Here is a 14,755-nt window from a genome sequence, read left to right as displayed (position 1 = left end):
ACATCAATTGCAATCTTGCTTTAAATACACACTCTATTAGTGTTAAAACTACTGCTAACAAACTACTAATAACTAACTGAACTACCTCTAACAAACTAGTAACAAACTAGTAACTAATCTAACTGCCTAACAAACTATTGTTAGTCTGTATTAGAACTAGCTCATGAAGGGGCTGCAATTGATGCAGTAGATGGTAGCAGCTTGAATGGCAGGGCTGGTATAAGTGGAGAAGTTGGAACTTCAAGAGAGGTGGCTGAGGATTCCAGGGTCAAATAAGGAGCTAAAGGATGATTCTAAGGGTCAGGAGAAGATTGAACAAGAGAATTTCAGTGATGAATTGCCTGAGGTTGATCAAGGAGCTAGTTATAGTTCAAACAATTTGGTTAACCAGGAAGTGCTTGAGACTGTGGTTGTGATAGACCCTGAGTACATGGATGGAGATAATGGGAAATTGGAAGCAAAAGGTGACCAATCAGGGTTGAGTTTGGTGTCCATGAAAGCACCAAATAATGGAGTGTCTGAAACAAGTAAAAATTCATGTGTGATTAATATAAAGTGCAGCAGCCGCAAGGGATTTTGTGAGAATTCCGAAGGCAAAAGGATTTGTAGGATTTGCCATCTAGCTACTGGGCAGCCATCAGATGCAGCAATTGATGGCACTGCTAACAGTGCTAAAAGTGCAGATTTGATTCAGCTTGGGTGCGCGTGTAAAGAAGAGCTAGGAATTGCACACCTTCATTGTGCTGAGGCCTGGTTCAAGCTTAAGGGAAACAGGTATTTGTTGCCAAATATATCAGTTTGATCTAGTTTTTAGATCAACAATAACATTGGTGTATTTTTGAATGTTTTGCATTGAAGCATTATCAATTGATTACATTCCTTCCTGATGTTTCTTGTTATTATTTTGAATTACTAAAGCTAGAGGTTCATAAGTTCTTGCTCCTTATCATCCATTTGCACAATTTCTGAAAGCAAATGCTCCTCTTGCTCTTTTGTTATGCTCTGAGCATATGTGTGCTGCAGTTACCTTAGTTTAATTTGGAAAATTTATGACTTCAACAATAATATTGATAGGTTTTATCTTTTTATCTTTCCATTGCTTGTCCTTTTATTGAGGTATGTGGAATCCTTGTAAATGTGTTTTAAATTAGAAAAGGATTTAAGCTGGACTTTCCAGTACTCTTGTTATCTGTCCTTCATAGCTGGGCTTATGCTTGAGTTTTTCCTTCATAAGGCCCCATAATTTGAGGCTGGGCTCTTGGAATTTACCTTTCTTATCATTATAATTATCATTAATGAACTGGTTAGTTTTCTCCGTTGCTACCCGGCTTTGGACAGGTACATCTCTAGTTGGAGGGCTTCTATCATCATTATTGTACCCAGACATAGTCACACAGCTTTATCTTAGATACCAAATTATCAATGATAATCAGACTATTTGGAGTTAGTATAGCTAATGGGGTTCTATAAGGGGTGAGTTGGACAATTGCATCCAGAAAACTGGTAGGATTTCCTTCTTCTTTAGGATGATGGATTAAGGATTAGACATTAATATGATTAGCAGATTGATTCTATGGGTTGTGAGCTGAGGTTAATTGTTGTCCATATGGGATGAAAATCTCCTGCCCCAAATTATGTCTCATTTCTTTATCCCATCAATGAAATTTTGTCATATCAGTTAAAAAATATCCATGTTAGTTTGTAACCACCTCATCTATGTAAAGCAGATGTATTTTTTAACTGACATGATAAAAATGTATTGTGGGACAAGAAAGAGACACAAAACGAATAGAAGATTTTTATTCGTTCAAATGATGCCATCAAAGCCCCGGTTCCTTGTTCTATTTCATGAATGGAAATTTCCCCCTTGTCAAAGTCAGAGCCATTGTGTTACAATCTATTAGAATTGATCATGATAATCCTAATTCTTGCATCATGTAAAATTAGTTTTCATTCAATAATCCCGATGTTAATTCTGTTGTCAAGCATCAAATTTGTAAAGATTAATGCTAAATAGTACAATATATACATCATGAAGAGTCACAGATGAACACATGTTAGTGTTATCGATTTCCTGGTTTACTTTTACCGGTTTGCAGGTATTGTTAGTTGCTGCTTGGATATGTTTATTTTTGTACTATATCACTCTCATTTGGATCATGTCAATTGTCAAGTTAGTGCCTTGCATTACAATCTGTTTATCAAATAAATTATTTATAAGTTGACTTTTTTAACCACAGGTTGTGTGAAATATGTGGTGAAACTGCAAAAAAATGTTTCGGGTATTGCTAGTAATGAATTTATGGAAGAGTGGAATGGAAGAAGATTCATGGACAATGATAGTAACTCATCCCGCAACTTCTGTGGATGCTGGCGAGGACAACCATTTTGTAATTTCTTAATGGCGTGCCTAGTAATAGCTTTTGTTCTGCCATGGTTTTTTCGTGTAAATATGTTCTAGTTGGGGAATCAAACAATATAATTCTTGCCTTCAATTCTACACATCTGCTGACACAGTGAGTGGATGAGTGGTTCCTAGCACACACTTTGTGACATATCATCAAAATTTTAGTGGGAGATTAATATGGTGCTTATCATGGAGACCCATTAGTTTCTATTTTGACCCCTCTTGAGGGGATGAGCCTTTTGCTGCTCACGGATGCTTTGGGTACCTTGTTTGTGAGGCGTTAGCTCGAGTCTCACCCAGTTTTCCTTGGTTTTTTTTTTGCTTTTTCATTTTTTTCTTTTAGACTTGTACCAAAAAAAATTAAAATATTATGCAATTAATTAATTGATTGATTTCAAAAATTCTAGTCAGGTGAAAATTCTTTCTTTTTAACGAATGAAAATTCTTTTTAATTTTGAGTTTTAATAACCCTTCTCAAAATGGAGCAAAAGCCAGCAAATCCAGGGGCAGCCCTGAAAAAAAAAACCCAACCAATAAAGCGCTAGATAGTTGGGGTTTTTTTAGGCTCTTTTGAGTTTTAATTTTATTTTGGGCACTTTTGTTGTAATATCATGGTTGTTGACGTGTTGTTTTTTAGTGTTTGTCCTATTGTCTCCTCCTCACTATAATCTAGGCTACTATTTAGTTGAGAGCAACAATCCATACTATATACATTCAGGTTAAGGATCCGAGCCCAGTCATCGCATACATGACACCTCCTGATTGGTTAATTTCTGAAAAAATCCTACATGGCAATCAGTCATTCATTCATCTTATCATACACCTTTTTTTCTTAACCTACACTCATCTCTCTTTAATACCAATTATTAAAACGCGTTTTTCTTCCCCTCTCTCATCTCTTTTCCTTCTCTGTCGTTTCATTCATCAACATCTCTTCTAGTTTTTCTCCACCACGCCCTCCTCTCTGAAATTTTCCATTCCGCGATCATCCTTCTCTCAGGTCTCTCAGGCCGCCGCCCCTGACTGCCATCGCCGCTTCTCCGTTCCGTGAATGACCTCCTCTCAGTCTGCGCCCTCCTCCTCTGAAATTTTCTCCTCCAAGATGGACATTTTCGCCCTCCTCTCTGGAAGATCAAAGGCTACGAAATGGAAAAGAAAATTAACTATTTACTCACATTTTATTTAAAAGGTAATTCAGAAACTAAGGAAAATTTTTAAAAAATGGGTGTCTAATTAGTAATTTTGTTTGGGCCATGAAATGGAAAAGTGTAATAGATTATAATTTTAAACAATTAACTTATTTTTAAAATTGACAATGCGGGAATTTTGTGTATAGAAAACTTTATATTTAAAACACTCACTGTTTTCTCATTCACTAGAGAAAAAAATACATTTTGAAATTGATCAACTCCATTGTCAACTCAAACTCTCACTTCACCATAGAAGCCGTTTAGGGCATAACTGGATTGTTGGGGTAGAGGTGGAGAACATTGGCAACCCTGACTTGCAGAAATTTGTGTCAACTTTCACTGGAATAGGACGATACTCATTTGCCACTATTCCTATGGTACTTTTTTTGTTTAATTATTTAATTTCTTTGGTTTCTTTATTTTCAAGAAATTTCAAGTTTTGATTTTTTTTTTTCTACTATAGCTTGTTGAATACAAGCATGATGATTATGGTAATTTTATAAAATATCTTAATAAAAAATTGCATTTAATAAAATTTTTGGAATTTATGTATTTTTATGTAGATACACACATATATAGATAGTAAACGTATGATATGTGCTTGTTATACAAACATGCATTATAAGCTTGTCTTGCATTGTATGTTTCTTGTTTCTTGAATGAAAAGACTTAGACTTTATAGAAATAATCTAGAAGTGTCTAGAGATATTTTCAATTTGTATTTAAAAATATGAAAAATATATGTAAAAAATAATTTACATATTTTTATCGAATAATTATTCTACTGAAATGAAAATTATTGTGATTAAATAATTAATTTTAATATTAAATATTTCATTTTTTATTTAGTATTTTTTATTTTTATTTTTTATTTTTTTATTAATTTATAAAATGACTAAATATGAGAATTAACTTTGAGTTTTATAATTAAATGATATTATTTAATAATATGGATAATTTTGTTACTAAACTATATTTGGGGAGGTGCATGCAGCATGCTCAGATTTGTTCTCTTACTAGTTACAAAACTTCCATCTCACACACAACTTAAATATTGAAAAAAAAAGCATGCTCAAATTCCTAGGGGTGTTTGACAGAATGAGATATATTAACAAGAACATCAAAAAGAAATAATAGGACTGGCAAGAGGATGAAAGTAGGTAAACTAAATGGTGTGAAAGTTCTATAACATTGAAGGATTTCATTATCCAAAAAACATTCTTTTACATTACAGGCATGCCATTTAGTAGCAAAAGGGACAAAAGGGAGGTTTTCAAGTCGCCACTCACTAGCTTATGATTTACATGTTTGGTTTCCTTTTTCAATGAGTGAACAAAGCTTTGATTTTGGTTAATGATGCAGTAACCTCTATCATATTAATTCGTGCTTCGGGTGACTCTGCACAACAACTCAAGGCTAATCCCAAAATAGATGATATATGAGGCAACATGTCATCTATTTGTTCCTCATGTTGTTGGACTAAATTAGAATCCACAACATCCATCATTGAATTGGGCATTGATTCATTGATCCAATTTTTCAAGCTTAATTCTGCTGAAAACATATCATCTGTTGGCTTCTTTCTTGTGAAGATTTCCATTAGCACAATCCCATAGCTGTATACATCTCCTTTGACAGAAACAATTCCCTTAGATCCATACTCTGCATGTCAATACTAGTCATTAAGTATTCTCAAATCGAAAAATGAGTATATTTTCCATACATTTGGTTTGGCTAATCCTAAACAACAAGAGTCACATGAATGATTTTATATTATTATTTCTAAGAGTGGTATCATAGAAGAAATTACCTGGTGCAACATAGCCAAGAGTCGCCAAGGTCTCAGTATGTGTTTTAGAGTGTCCTTCATCCAAGAGCTTGGCAATGCCGAAATCGCTAACATGTGCAACCATGTTTTCATCCAATAAAACATTGCTAGGCTTCAGATCACAATGAACAACTGGTATTGAAGAACCATGGTGGAGATATTCCAATGCAGATGCCACATCTATCATTATATTCAATCTTTGCAAGAAATCTAGACAATAGTTATGTGAGTATAACCAGTTGTCCAAACTCCCATTTGGCATCAAATCCATTACCAAAGATTTGAAATCAACATTTGAACAGCTGCTGATAATACTAACAAGATTTCGATGTCGTAGATTGCGCATTGCATTGCATTCTGCTTCAAAGCTCCTTGATGCTACTTCCAAATTTAAATCAATTACTTTAATTGCAACAACCATCCCACTAAAGAGAACCCCTTTATATACCGAACCAAAGCTCCCCTTTCCAAGTAAGTTACTCTCGTTGAAGCCATTAGTTGCTTGCACAAGTTCATAATAGGAAATCCTTCTTGGAACTCCTAAAGTTGATAAATCCTCTTCTGGTGGATTTTCAACCTTTTTCTTCTTATGTTGTTTAAGGATTATGCATATAGCAACAACCAAAATGATTGACACAACTATTGGCAGCATAATTTTGATTAATAGCAGCTTTGTCGTTGATCTTCGCCTGCCTTGTTTACCACATGGAGGTACCTGCAGGCGAGGTCTGCCACAAAGTGCTTCATTATGCAGGAAAGATTGAGCTGTGGAATTTATGAAAGGTCCACCATTGGGAATTTCTCCTTGTAACCTATTGTATGAAAAGTTAATGTATTGAAGATAGGCAAGTGACTCTAAGGATTTTGGGATCACACCAGTTAAAAGATTCTGGGACAAGTCCAAGAAACTCAAGCTCACCATTTCACCAAGTGATACAGGAATAGAACCTTGCAATTTGTTATGAGCTAAGGAGAGAGTTTGCAAAGTTTTCAAGAAACTAATGGTTGAAGGTATGTTGCCTGAAATCTCATTTCTTGACAGATCAAGCAGCACAACAGCTCTCAACTGCCCTATATTAGGTGGAAGATTTCCAGTTAAAGCATTGGAAGATAAGTTAGCCTCTATGATATCTCTGAGATTCCAAAAAGAAGTAGGTATCCTAGAAGTTAATCTGTTAGATCCCAAGTAAACCTTTCTAAGAGAAGTCATGTTTCCCAAGCATGTTGGCAACTCTCCAGAAAACTTATTGTTTGTTAGATTTAACTCACCCAGACTCCTGATTTCACAAAGCTCATCAATGATGGTTCCGTGCAGTCCACAGTAGCCAAGGTCCAAATACTGAAGTTTCCGTAACCTTTTGATCGTTCCAGGCACTGTTCCACCGAAATCATTCCCTCCTAAAGATAAATAGACCAAGTTGCTCATGTTTCCAATTTCAAGTGGAATGTTGCCATTAATTCCAGAAGAATCTGCCAAAAAGTTCTCCAGCGAGTTGGAAAAGTTTCCAATTGATTTGGGAAGTTTTGACTGTAAACTATTCGATGATATAGCTAGATATACCAAGTTTATGCAATTTGTCAAGGAAGTAAGGAGCTTGAGCTCAGTAGGGTCATCTGTGGTCAAATTATTCACAGCTAAACCGAACCATTCGAGGCCTGTCAAATCTCCAAACACATTTGGTATGATACCACTGAAATGATTGTCGCTGAAATCAATTGCAGTGAGCTTAGAAGCATTGGATATACCATGTGGAATGTTCCCAACAAGTTTGTTTTTAAAAAGGTAGAGTTCTTTCAGGTTAGGAAGACCATGTCCCATATCTGATGGAAGAGTTCCTGAGAGTGAATTTCTTGCAAGATACAAGGATGAGAGTGTTGAAATGTTGAAGAGTTTTGAAGGAATGGATCCACTCAAGCTGTTATTTCCCATTAGTATTGTATTAATTTGATTAAGATCACCAATCTCCATGGGTATAGATCCTGGAAAAGCAGAACATGGCAAAAAAATGAATCAATCTAGTGATCAACATTAGTGTATGAATAGCAAACCAGCTACTATTGGCTCAATCACTAGAACCTGAACATCAACAAAAGCCAATAAGAAAAATGCATGAGCAAAATCAATTAGAAGGAAACTTAATTTGGATGAAGTTGCCTATATCAGGACCATGATTCTCTCATGTGAAATCACACGTTGAGATTTTGTGTCGATCTCTTTCTTTTACTTGTTTTAAATACATGAGATCTTCTGAATGTTTGTAAAAGAGTGATAGATAGACAAACACAATATTTCACCTGACATTGTAATCTGACATGACATGAGATGGTCCTAATCCACCTATATATATAATATCTAACTCTGATAACTCCATCATTGTTCTTGTTCTGTTAAACTCTTGTTGTTTTCTTTTCATCATTTCACTCTACACTATTTTATTACAAGCAAAATGTTATTTTTTTTCTTTTTAATATTTTTTCTTGAAAAACAAGAAACTCAAATTTAGGATTATTGATTGAGAGTCCACCAACTATGAGGGATAAATTATAGTAAAAGATAGTATATAGAAATGTTATTTTTGAGGGTAAATATGAAGGTATAGTAAATTGAGGGTACCTGTGAAAGTGTTGTCCCCTAAACTTAACATTTCAAGGGATGTGCAGTTTCCAATGGATTTTGGAATGCTTCCTACTAATTGATTCCTGCGTAAATTAAGTAATTGAAGCTGAGGAAGGTGATTACACATATCCTGTGGGAGACTTCCATTTAAATTGTTTTGTTGAAGGACCACCTCTCTCAGAGAAGATATGTTTAAAAGGGAGATAGGGATTTCACCTGCATATAATGTTCAATATAAAAATATTATTAATCAATGCAACTACAAGAAGAAAAACTATCAAAAGTAAAGAAAGAAATACAATGAGACAGAGCCAATTTTCTTGTTATCATTCATCCCCAAATTTATTTAGTTAGAGTTTTAACTCTTAGCATAAAGAGAGGCATACAAGTGATATCATCCTACTACTAGCAATATTCTAAAAAGTGATTAACAATTAATATAAGAAATAACAACTTCTAATTAATAACGTTAAAAAAAACAACTTCTAATTAATAAGACTTTTTTTTGGTCGAATAATTAATAAGACTAGCAACTAATAAAAATAACATTCGGCATGTTTTTGGGCCATAATTGAAATCATATATTGGAGCTGGCCCAATTAGCTTTCAACTAAATAGACACATAACTTCAAGAGTTTGACAAAAAAAAGTTTGACCAAAAAAAAAAACTTCAAGAGAAAACATGAGAGTTTTCACATAAATGGATCCATCTAATAATATTTCGTTATTAAACTATGTATATCTTGCCCATACTATAAGTAAGTTACAGAAATAGATGTGTAGTGAAAGTATCGTACCTTCCAAGTTGTTGTCAAAAAGATATAAATATTGAAGCTTGGTCAAGTTTCCCATATCATGTGGGATATGTCCTTTGTCGAAACTATTGAATGATAATTCCAAATCTTCCAAATCTTTGCATTGATACCAAACAGTTGGCATCTTACCAGAAAGATCATTTTCGAAAAGATACAGCGATTTAAGCTTTGGAAGGCCTTGGCAAATATTTGATGGGAGATTACCAGACAGACTATTATGACCCAGATCTAAGTATTGCAACGCTGAGTTGTTGAATATTGATGATATGCTGCCAGAAAGTTCATTATATTGAACGTGCATTCTTCTTAGCTGTCCAAGATCACCAATTCCTTTTGGAATTTCTCCTTTTAATTCAACATAGAAAGAGGTCAACCCAGATTTCCGATGATTAGTAATATTACAAATACAGACTAGAATTAGATAAGAAATGTTTTTCTCGTGTAATAATTTATGTAATTTATCTATGGCTATGTTTGACATGTCATTTCAGCTAGCTTATAGCTTATTTGACTAGCTTAAAGCTTATTTGACTAGCTTAAAAGCTCTATAAAAGTGTTTGGTGAAGGAGCTTATTTCAGTAGCTTAAAGCTTTAAGCTATAAGCTATCTGAGGTAGCTTATAGCTTAAAGCTTATAGCTTATTGAATTTATTGTCATTTTTATCCTTATTATTTTATTAAAATTCCACCAAATAGGTATTAAAGTTAAAATGAAATAAGTAAAATTTTTAAGATGATTTTTTTTGTCCTTTAGAAAACCTATTTTTAAGAAGATAAATAAATTGAGTTAAATTAAAATATTTAAAGTGATAATAATTTTAATATTAATATCCTATAGGTATTAATGTGAAAATAAAGTAATGTTAAATATAAAAATAATTATACAAGTATGTCATTTTATGTCTTTTTACAATTTCAGCTTGTTTAACAACTAGTTTTACCAAACACTTTTGTTACAATTACGTAGCTTTTCAGCTTTCAGCTATCAGCTTTCAGCTAGCTTATCAGCTTTCAGCTATCAGCTAGCTTTTCAGCTATCAGCTAGCTTTTCAGCTATCAGCTAGCTTTTCAGCTAAACGTGTCAAACATAGCCTATATATGGACAATATTCTGATTCTAATAGAAAATTTTGAAAATTAATCCCTTTCTAATGAATCTAATTTTTTTTAGTAATTTGCAATGATAAAAGATTGAATTTAATAATTGTGAGCATGGTAATTAAAACCGGACCGGACCGGCCGGTTCAACCGGTTAAACCGGGAACCGGGCCTCTGGCCGGTCAGAAACAGGCACAAAACCGTGTGGAGAGAAAACCGGATACGAACCGGGCGAACCGGCCAAAAACCGGACAAACCGGCCAAAACCGGCCGGTTGGCGGTTTCAAGCGGTTCAGCGCCAAAAACAATTATTTGTGTTTTTTTTTTTACAAACTGGTTCAGGTACAATGGGCTCAGCCCATAAAACAACAGACAAAAAATTGTAACAAACCAAACAGTTTTAAAAATGAGGAAAGAGAACACAATTTGAGAAAAAAAAAAACAGAACACGCTTAACAGAGTTGCAGAAAGTAGAAACCCTAGTCTTCTCTTCCAAGCTCTTCTCCCCTTAGATCCTTCTTTCCGGCGGCCAGCCACCTCCGCCGCGCCGCAGGTCGAGTCATCCGCGCCTCATCGTCGCCGTCAGTTGTCACCGTCACGTTTGTTTCGTCGACCGCAACCCTCTGTTTCTTCTTCTTCTTCTTTTTCTTCTTCTTCTTCTTCTATTGACTGAACCAGTGATGCAATGGACTTGTTGATGAGAAGCAAAGAAGAAGATATTTGTCCCTTGCCCATGATAGAAGTCGTGAATGGTGTCTTGATTTTTTTTTGGTAGATATGGTGTCTTGATTTTGAAACAGAGAAGATGAGGAAAAATAAAATAGATATTACAAAAATTTCTAATGAGTAGATTCAACTGGTTGGGGAAGAGAGAAAAATGAAAAAATAGCTTGTGATCAAAATTAATTCTTGAAGAGAGAAAAAGTGGGATGAAGAACACGATGAGAAAATTTAATTGAATAGAGATACACTTTTTTACTTTTTTTATATATTTATTTATTTTAAAATAATATTATTTAACTAATAGCGGTAAAACCGGTTGGACCTCGGTTCAACTACGGTTGAACCATTGAACCTCGAACCAGTGCCCTCACCGGTTTGATCACCGGTCCGGTTTTTATAACCTTGAATGTGAGCAATGTAAAAAAAAAAAAAAAAAACTCCATCGAAAAACAACAAAAAAAAAAGACAAAAGATCGAAACAAAAGAACATCAAGAAAGTATTTACACAAGAGAGTCACTAACTCAATAGGGAGGAGGAACTTCTAAAATACTAGCCCGCGAAACAGAATAGCAAGCACCCAAACGCGAAGTCATTACGGAGCAGAATTAGACTCATAAGAAATCCTACGAATATTGTGATCGTCCAATCTCTATGAATCAGCTTCTTTATGTCATGGGAAAAAAATGGTCTCCACTACTCCCCATTGTCATTCTCCAAAGTCGTCAAAAGTTCAGCATAATCATCTCACACAGAATACTACACCAAGCTTGATGCATAATCTAATTTCAAACTCCAAATTTGGTTCAAGAACAGTTTAGACTCATCATGATTATGGCAATTACGACACCAAGCTTGATGCATGATCTAATAATTCTTTTCAAAGAGCATAATATTCCTCTAGTACCTACTATGCATATATCTAAAAGGATTTAATGTATATACATTATCCGTGTAAAACTCTTCGAATAATTTGTCGTGTCAAATTAGTAAATTTTAAATTCAAATTAAATAAAGATTATGTAACATGAAAGTTGATGTGACATGAAAACGACTGAATTTCGATGTAACAAAAAGTCCTACACTGTCTGAAAATTAAATCCATGAATATTATCCTTGCATCAATTGAACTATTGAAGAAGTGCCAAAGTATATATGAAATGACGTAAAAGAATGAGTCAAATGGATATCTTTGACGATTCAAAATTGAAGGCAATGTCAATGACGCTATATAATGTGAAAGTGCAAAAATAAAAGGCGGTGGTCTTGATTCTTCAATGCGGATGTCATGATTCTGAAATTAATTAATAAACTATATCATGTTCATACCTGATAAGGAGTTGTAAGATAGATGGAGTTCTTCAAGTGAAGACACGTTTGTAATGGTTGGTGGTATGGTTCCTGAGAGCGTGTTATTTCTCAAATCCAAAATCTTCAACCGGTCAAGTTGATCAATCTCAGATGGAATGGTTCCTTTGAAGAAATTGAATGAACAGTTTAAGTGCACTAGCTTTGACAAGTTGTACAACATAGATTGAGGGATCAAACCAATAAAATTGTTGCTGCCAAGATTCAAGTGTTGAAGATTTGATGATTCCCCTATTGCTGTTGTTAATTCTCCTTCTAAGTTGTTGTTGCTCAAGTCAAGCAATTTCAGTTGGTGCAACTGAAATAGCTCTTGTGGTAACTTACCATAGAATTTGTTGCCATGGAGGTCAAGCTCAACAAGGAAAGAGAGATTACCCAGTTGTGGTGAAATAGGGCCTTCAAGGCCCATGTTACTCAGATTCAAAGCTTTCACTCTTCCATGGCTTTCATCACAAATCACACCAGCCCAATTGCATAATGAAGAAGAAGAAGAAGAGGTTGACCAATTTTTAGTTACATGATTGGGGTCTAAAGTAATGAAGGATTTGAATGCAAGGAGTGTAAGTTTATCGGTGGTGGTGTTTTTTCTACTCATCATAGCTAAGCAAGGCCAGAAGTAATTTAGTGAGAGCACAAAAATAAAGAGAAGATGAGAGCATAGTTTAGCCATTTCAGATTATTAGATGCTTGAGTCCAAGCATTGAAGAGAATACATATATATAGATATAGATATTTTATTTTATTTTTCAAATTTTTTTTTGAGATCATGCATGCTGATTTTTTTTGTTTACATATGAAAAAAAAAAACACAGCAAACTAAACTACAACATCTTGCATGAGGGAAGGGATCAAGTTTGAAGGTATGCCTCCAAACCCGAGACGACACCTCATCTCTAGCTGCTTGACAAGCCAACAAATCCGCAGCCTTATTACGCTCATGAGGAATCTGAATTACCATGACTTTTCAGTCTCACTACATCATCTCTCTAACCCGACGTACCTCCTCTCTCGCCCATAAGCTATCTAGACATACATTTGGGTGCAGAACTCTCACCACATTTGGACAGCCTGTGCAGCACACCACATCTCGATGCCCAATGTCCCAAGCGTGTTGAAGACCAAGCTCCAGAGCCAAGATTTCTGCCAGGATCGATGTGCCCGTACCATGGCTCCATGCAATCCCTAAAATTCAGCAATCTGACTCATCCTTCAAGATTTCACCACAGCCAATTCTCATCAATTCAGGGTTCCAACTAGGGGTGTTCATAACCGAACCAATCCAAACAAAACCGACAAACCGATCCAAAAAAACCGAAATTCAATCAAACCGAAAACCGAATGGACTGAAAATTGAAAAAACCGAAATTATTTATTGGATCGGATCGGATTTCGGATTTGATTTCCAAAACCGAACCAATCCAATCCAAACCGAACATTCACAGATATGTATACTTTTAGTTATACATATATCATTCCATTTACACTTACATAGTACATATTTATTGTTTATATATTGATTATATCACACATGCTTATTTATAAAATTACGTTTTAATAAAAAAAGTTCAAGTAATTATTTGAACTATATACATGCATCAAAGTAAACAATTATAATCATAATTTAAAAATTTGTTACTATGTTATAATTTATGAATGTTATAAATTATGTATCATATATCATATATTTTTAAAATTTATACAACACAATTTCAAAATATAAAAAAGTGAAACAAAAACCGAATAATCCAATCTAATCCAAACCGCTATAGATTGGATCGGATTGGTTCGGATTTGAATTTAGTAAAAAATCCATTGGATGACAAAATCATAAAACCGATGAGATCGGATCGGATGATTTTTCTCCTCAAAACCAATCAAATCCAATCCGCGAACACCCATAGTTCCAACTCATGTCCACAAAGATGCGGGTCGAATTGGGACAAGGTTACAAGTGCCATGTTTGCAGTTCGTGAAATAGGGAGCTATCGTCCAACCACCACTCCAACTCGTCGTGTCCAATAAGACTTGGCAGAGCACATAATCGAACAACCAAGAGCCCTCGCTAAATAATGAATCGGTCCACATAATTTGTAAATAATTTTTAAATGGTCAAAATACTTTTACATACTAAATTAACTTGTAGATGACACAAACTAAGAACATGTAAGTTATTATTTTTATATATTATTCTATTTATATATAATAATTCAAAGTACTTCTAGATACTTCTATAGAGTCAAGTCCTTTTATTAACAAGCATCTAATGCATGATTATCTAACAACTACAAGCATATTTACATGATTATCTAACAAGCATATATACATGATTACTATCCAACATGATAAAGGAAACATTGTTATAGCCCTATTAGAATAATGTAAAGAGAGGAATAAATCTTCCATATAAACTAGCATTTGGTAGATAGTGGGAAGGAATTGAAACAAGACATATGAGTTTCGTTCTGTGTTTGTTATTTATATTTGAATTTTTTTTTTGTATTTAAACAGTTTGAAATCACTTCTTAAAGTGAAAATCACTTATTAAATTTGTAGAAAAAGATAAATGAATCTCTGCTTTTCAAAAAAATCACTTAAAAATAAAATCAATTTTTTTCTAAAGTAAAATCACTTTTTTAAGCAATGACAACGAGAATTAAAGTTCATAAATGAATCTGTAATTCAACTTATTTTAGAAAAAAAATTACTTTTGTTA

At 34.2% G+C, this 14,755-nt stretch overlaps 1 protein-coding gene and 1 pseudogene across 1 annotated transcript; one reads left to right on the top strand and one right to left on the bottom strand.

Annotated features, from left to right (window-relative positions):
* The first annotated feature begins 352 nt into the window (after positions 1-352).
* Positions 353-3,145, top strand: LOC130723164 (uncharacterized; annotated as a pseudogene).
* Positions 3,146-4,778: 1,633 nt separating this feature from the next.
* On the bottom strand, positions 4,779-12,762 carry LOC130726262 (probable LRR receptor-like serine/threonine-protein kinase At3g47570). Its single transcript, XM_057577509.1, has 5 exons — positions 12,004-12,762; positions 8,840-9,202; positions 8,040-8,258; positions 5,408-7,405; positions 4,779-5,259 (listed from the first exon to the last, which is right to left on the bottom strand). Exons 1-5 carry the CDS (start codon positions 12,710-12,712, stop codon positions 4,919-4,921), a joined length of 3,630 nt encoding a protein of 1,209 aa, XP_057433492.1. The 5' UTR covers positions 12,713-12,762; the 3' UTR covers positions 4,779-4,918.
* Positions 12,763-14,755: the final 1,993 nt, after the last annotated feature.

This window comes from Lotus japonicus, chromosome 6 (genome assembly GCF_012489685.1).
Source record: "Lotus japonicus ecotype B-129 chromosome 6, LjGifu_v1.2".
In the NCBI taxonomy this organism is placed as follows: domain Eukaryota; kingdom Viridiplantae; phylum Streptophyta; class Magnoliopsida; order Fabales; family Fabaceae; genus Lotus; species Lotus japonicus.
The sequence above is the reverse complement of the archived record's forward strand: the minus strand, read 5'-3'. Positions and strand labels throughout refer to the sequence as shown.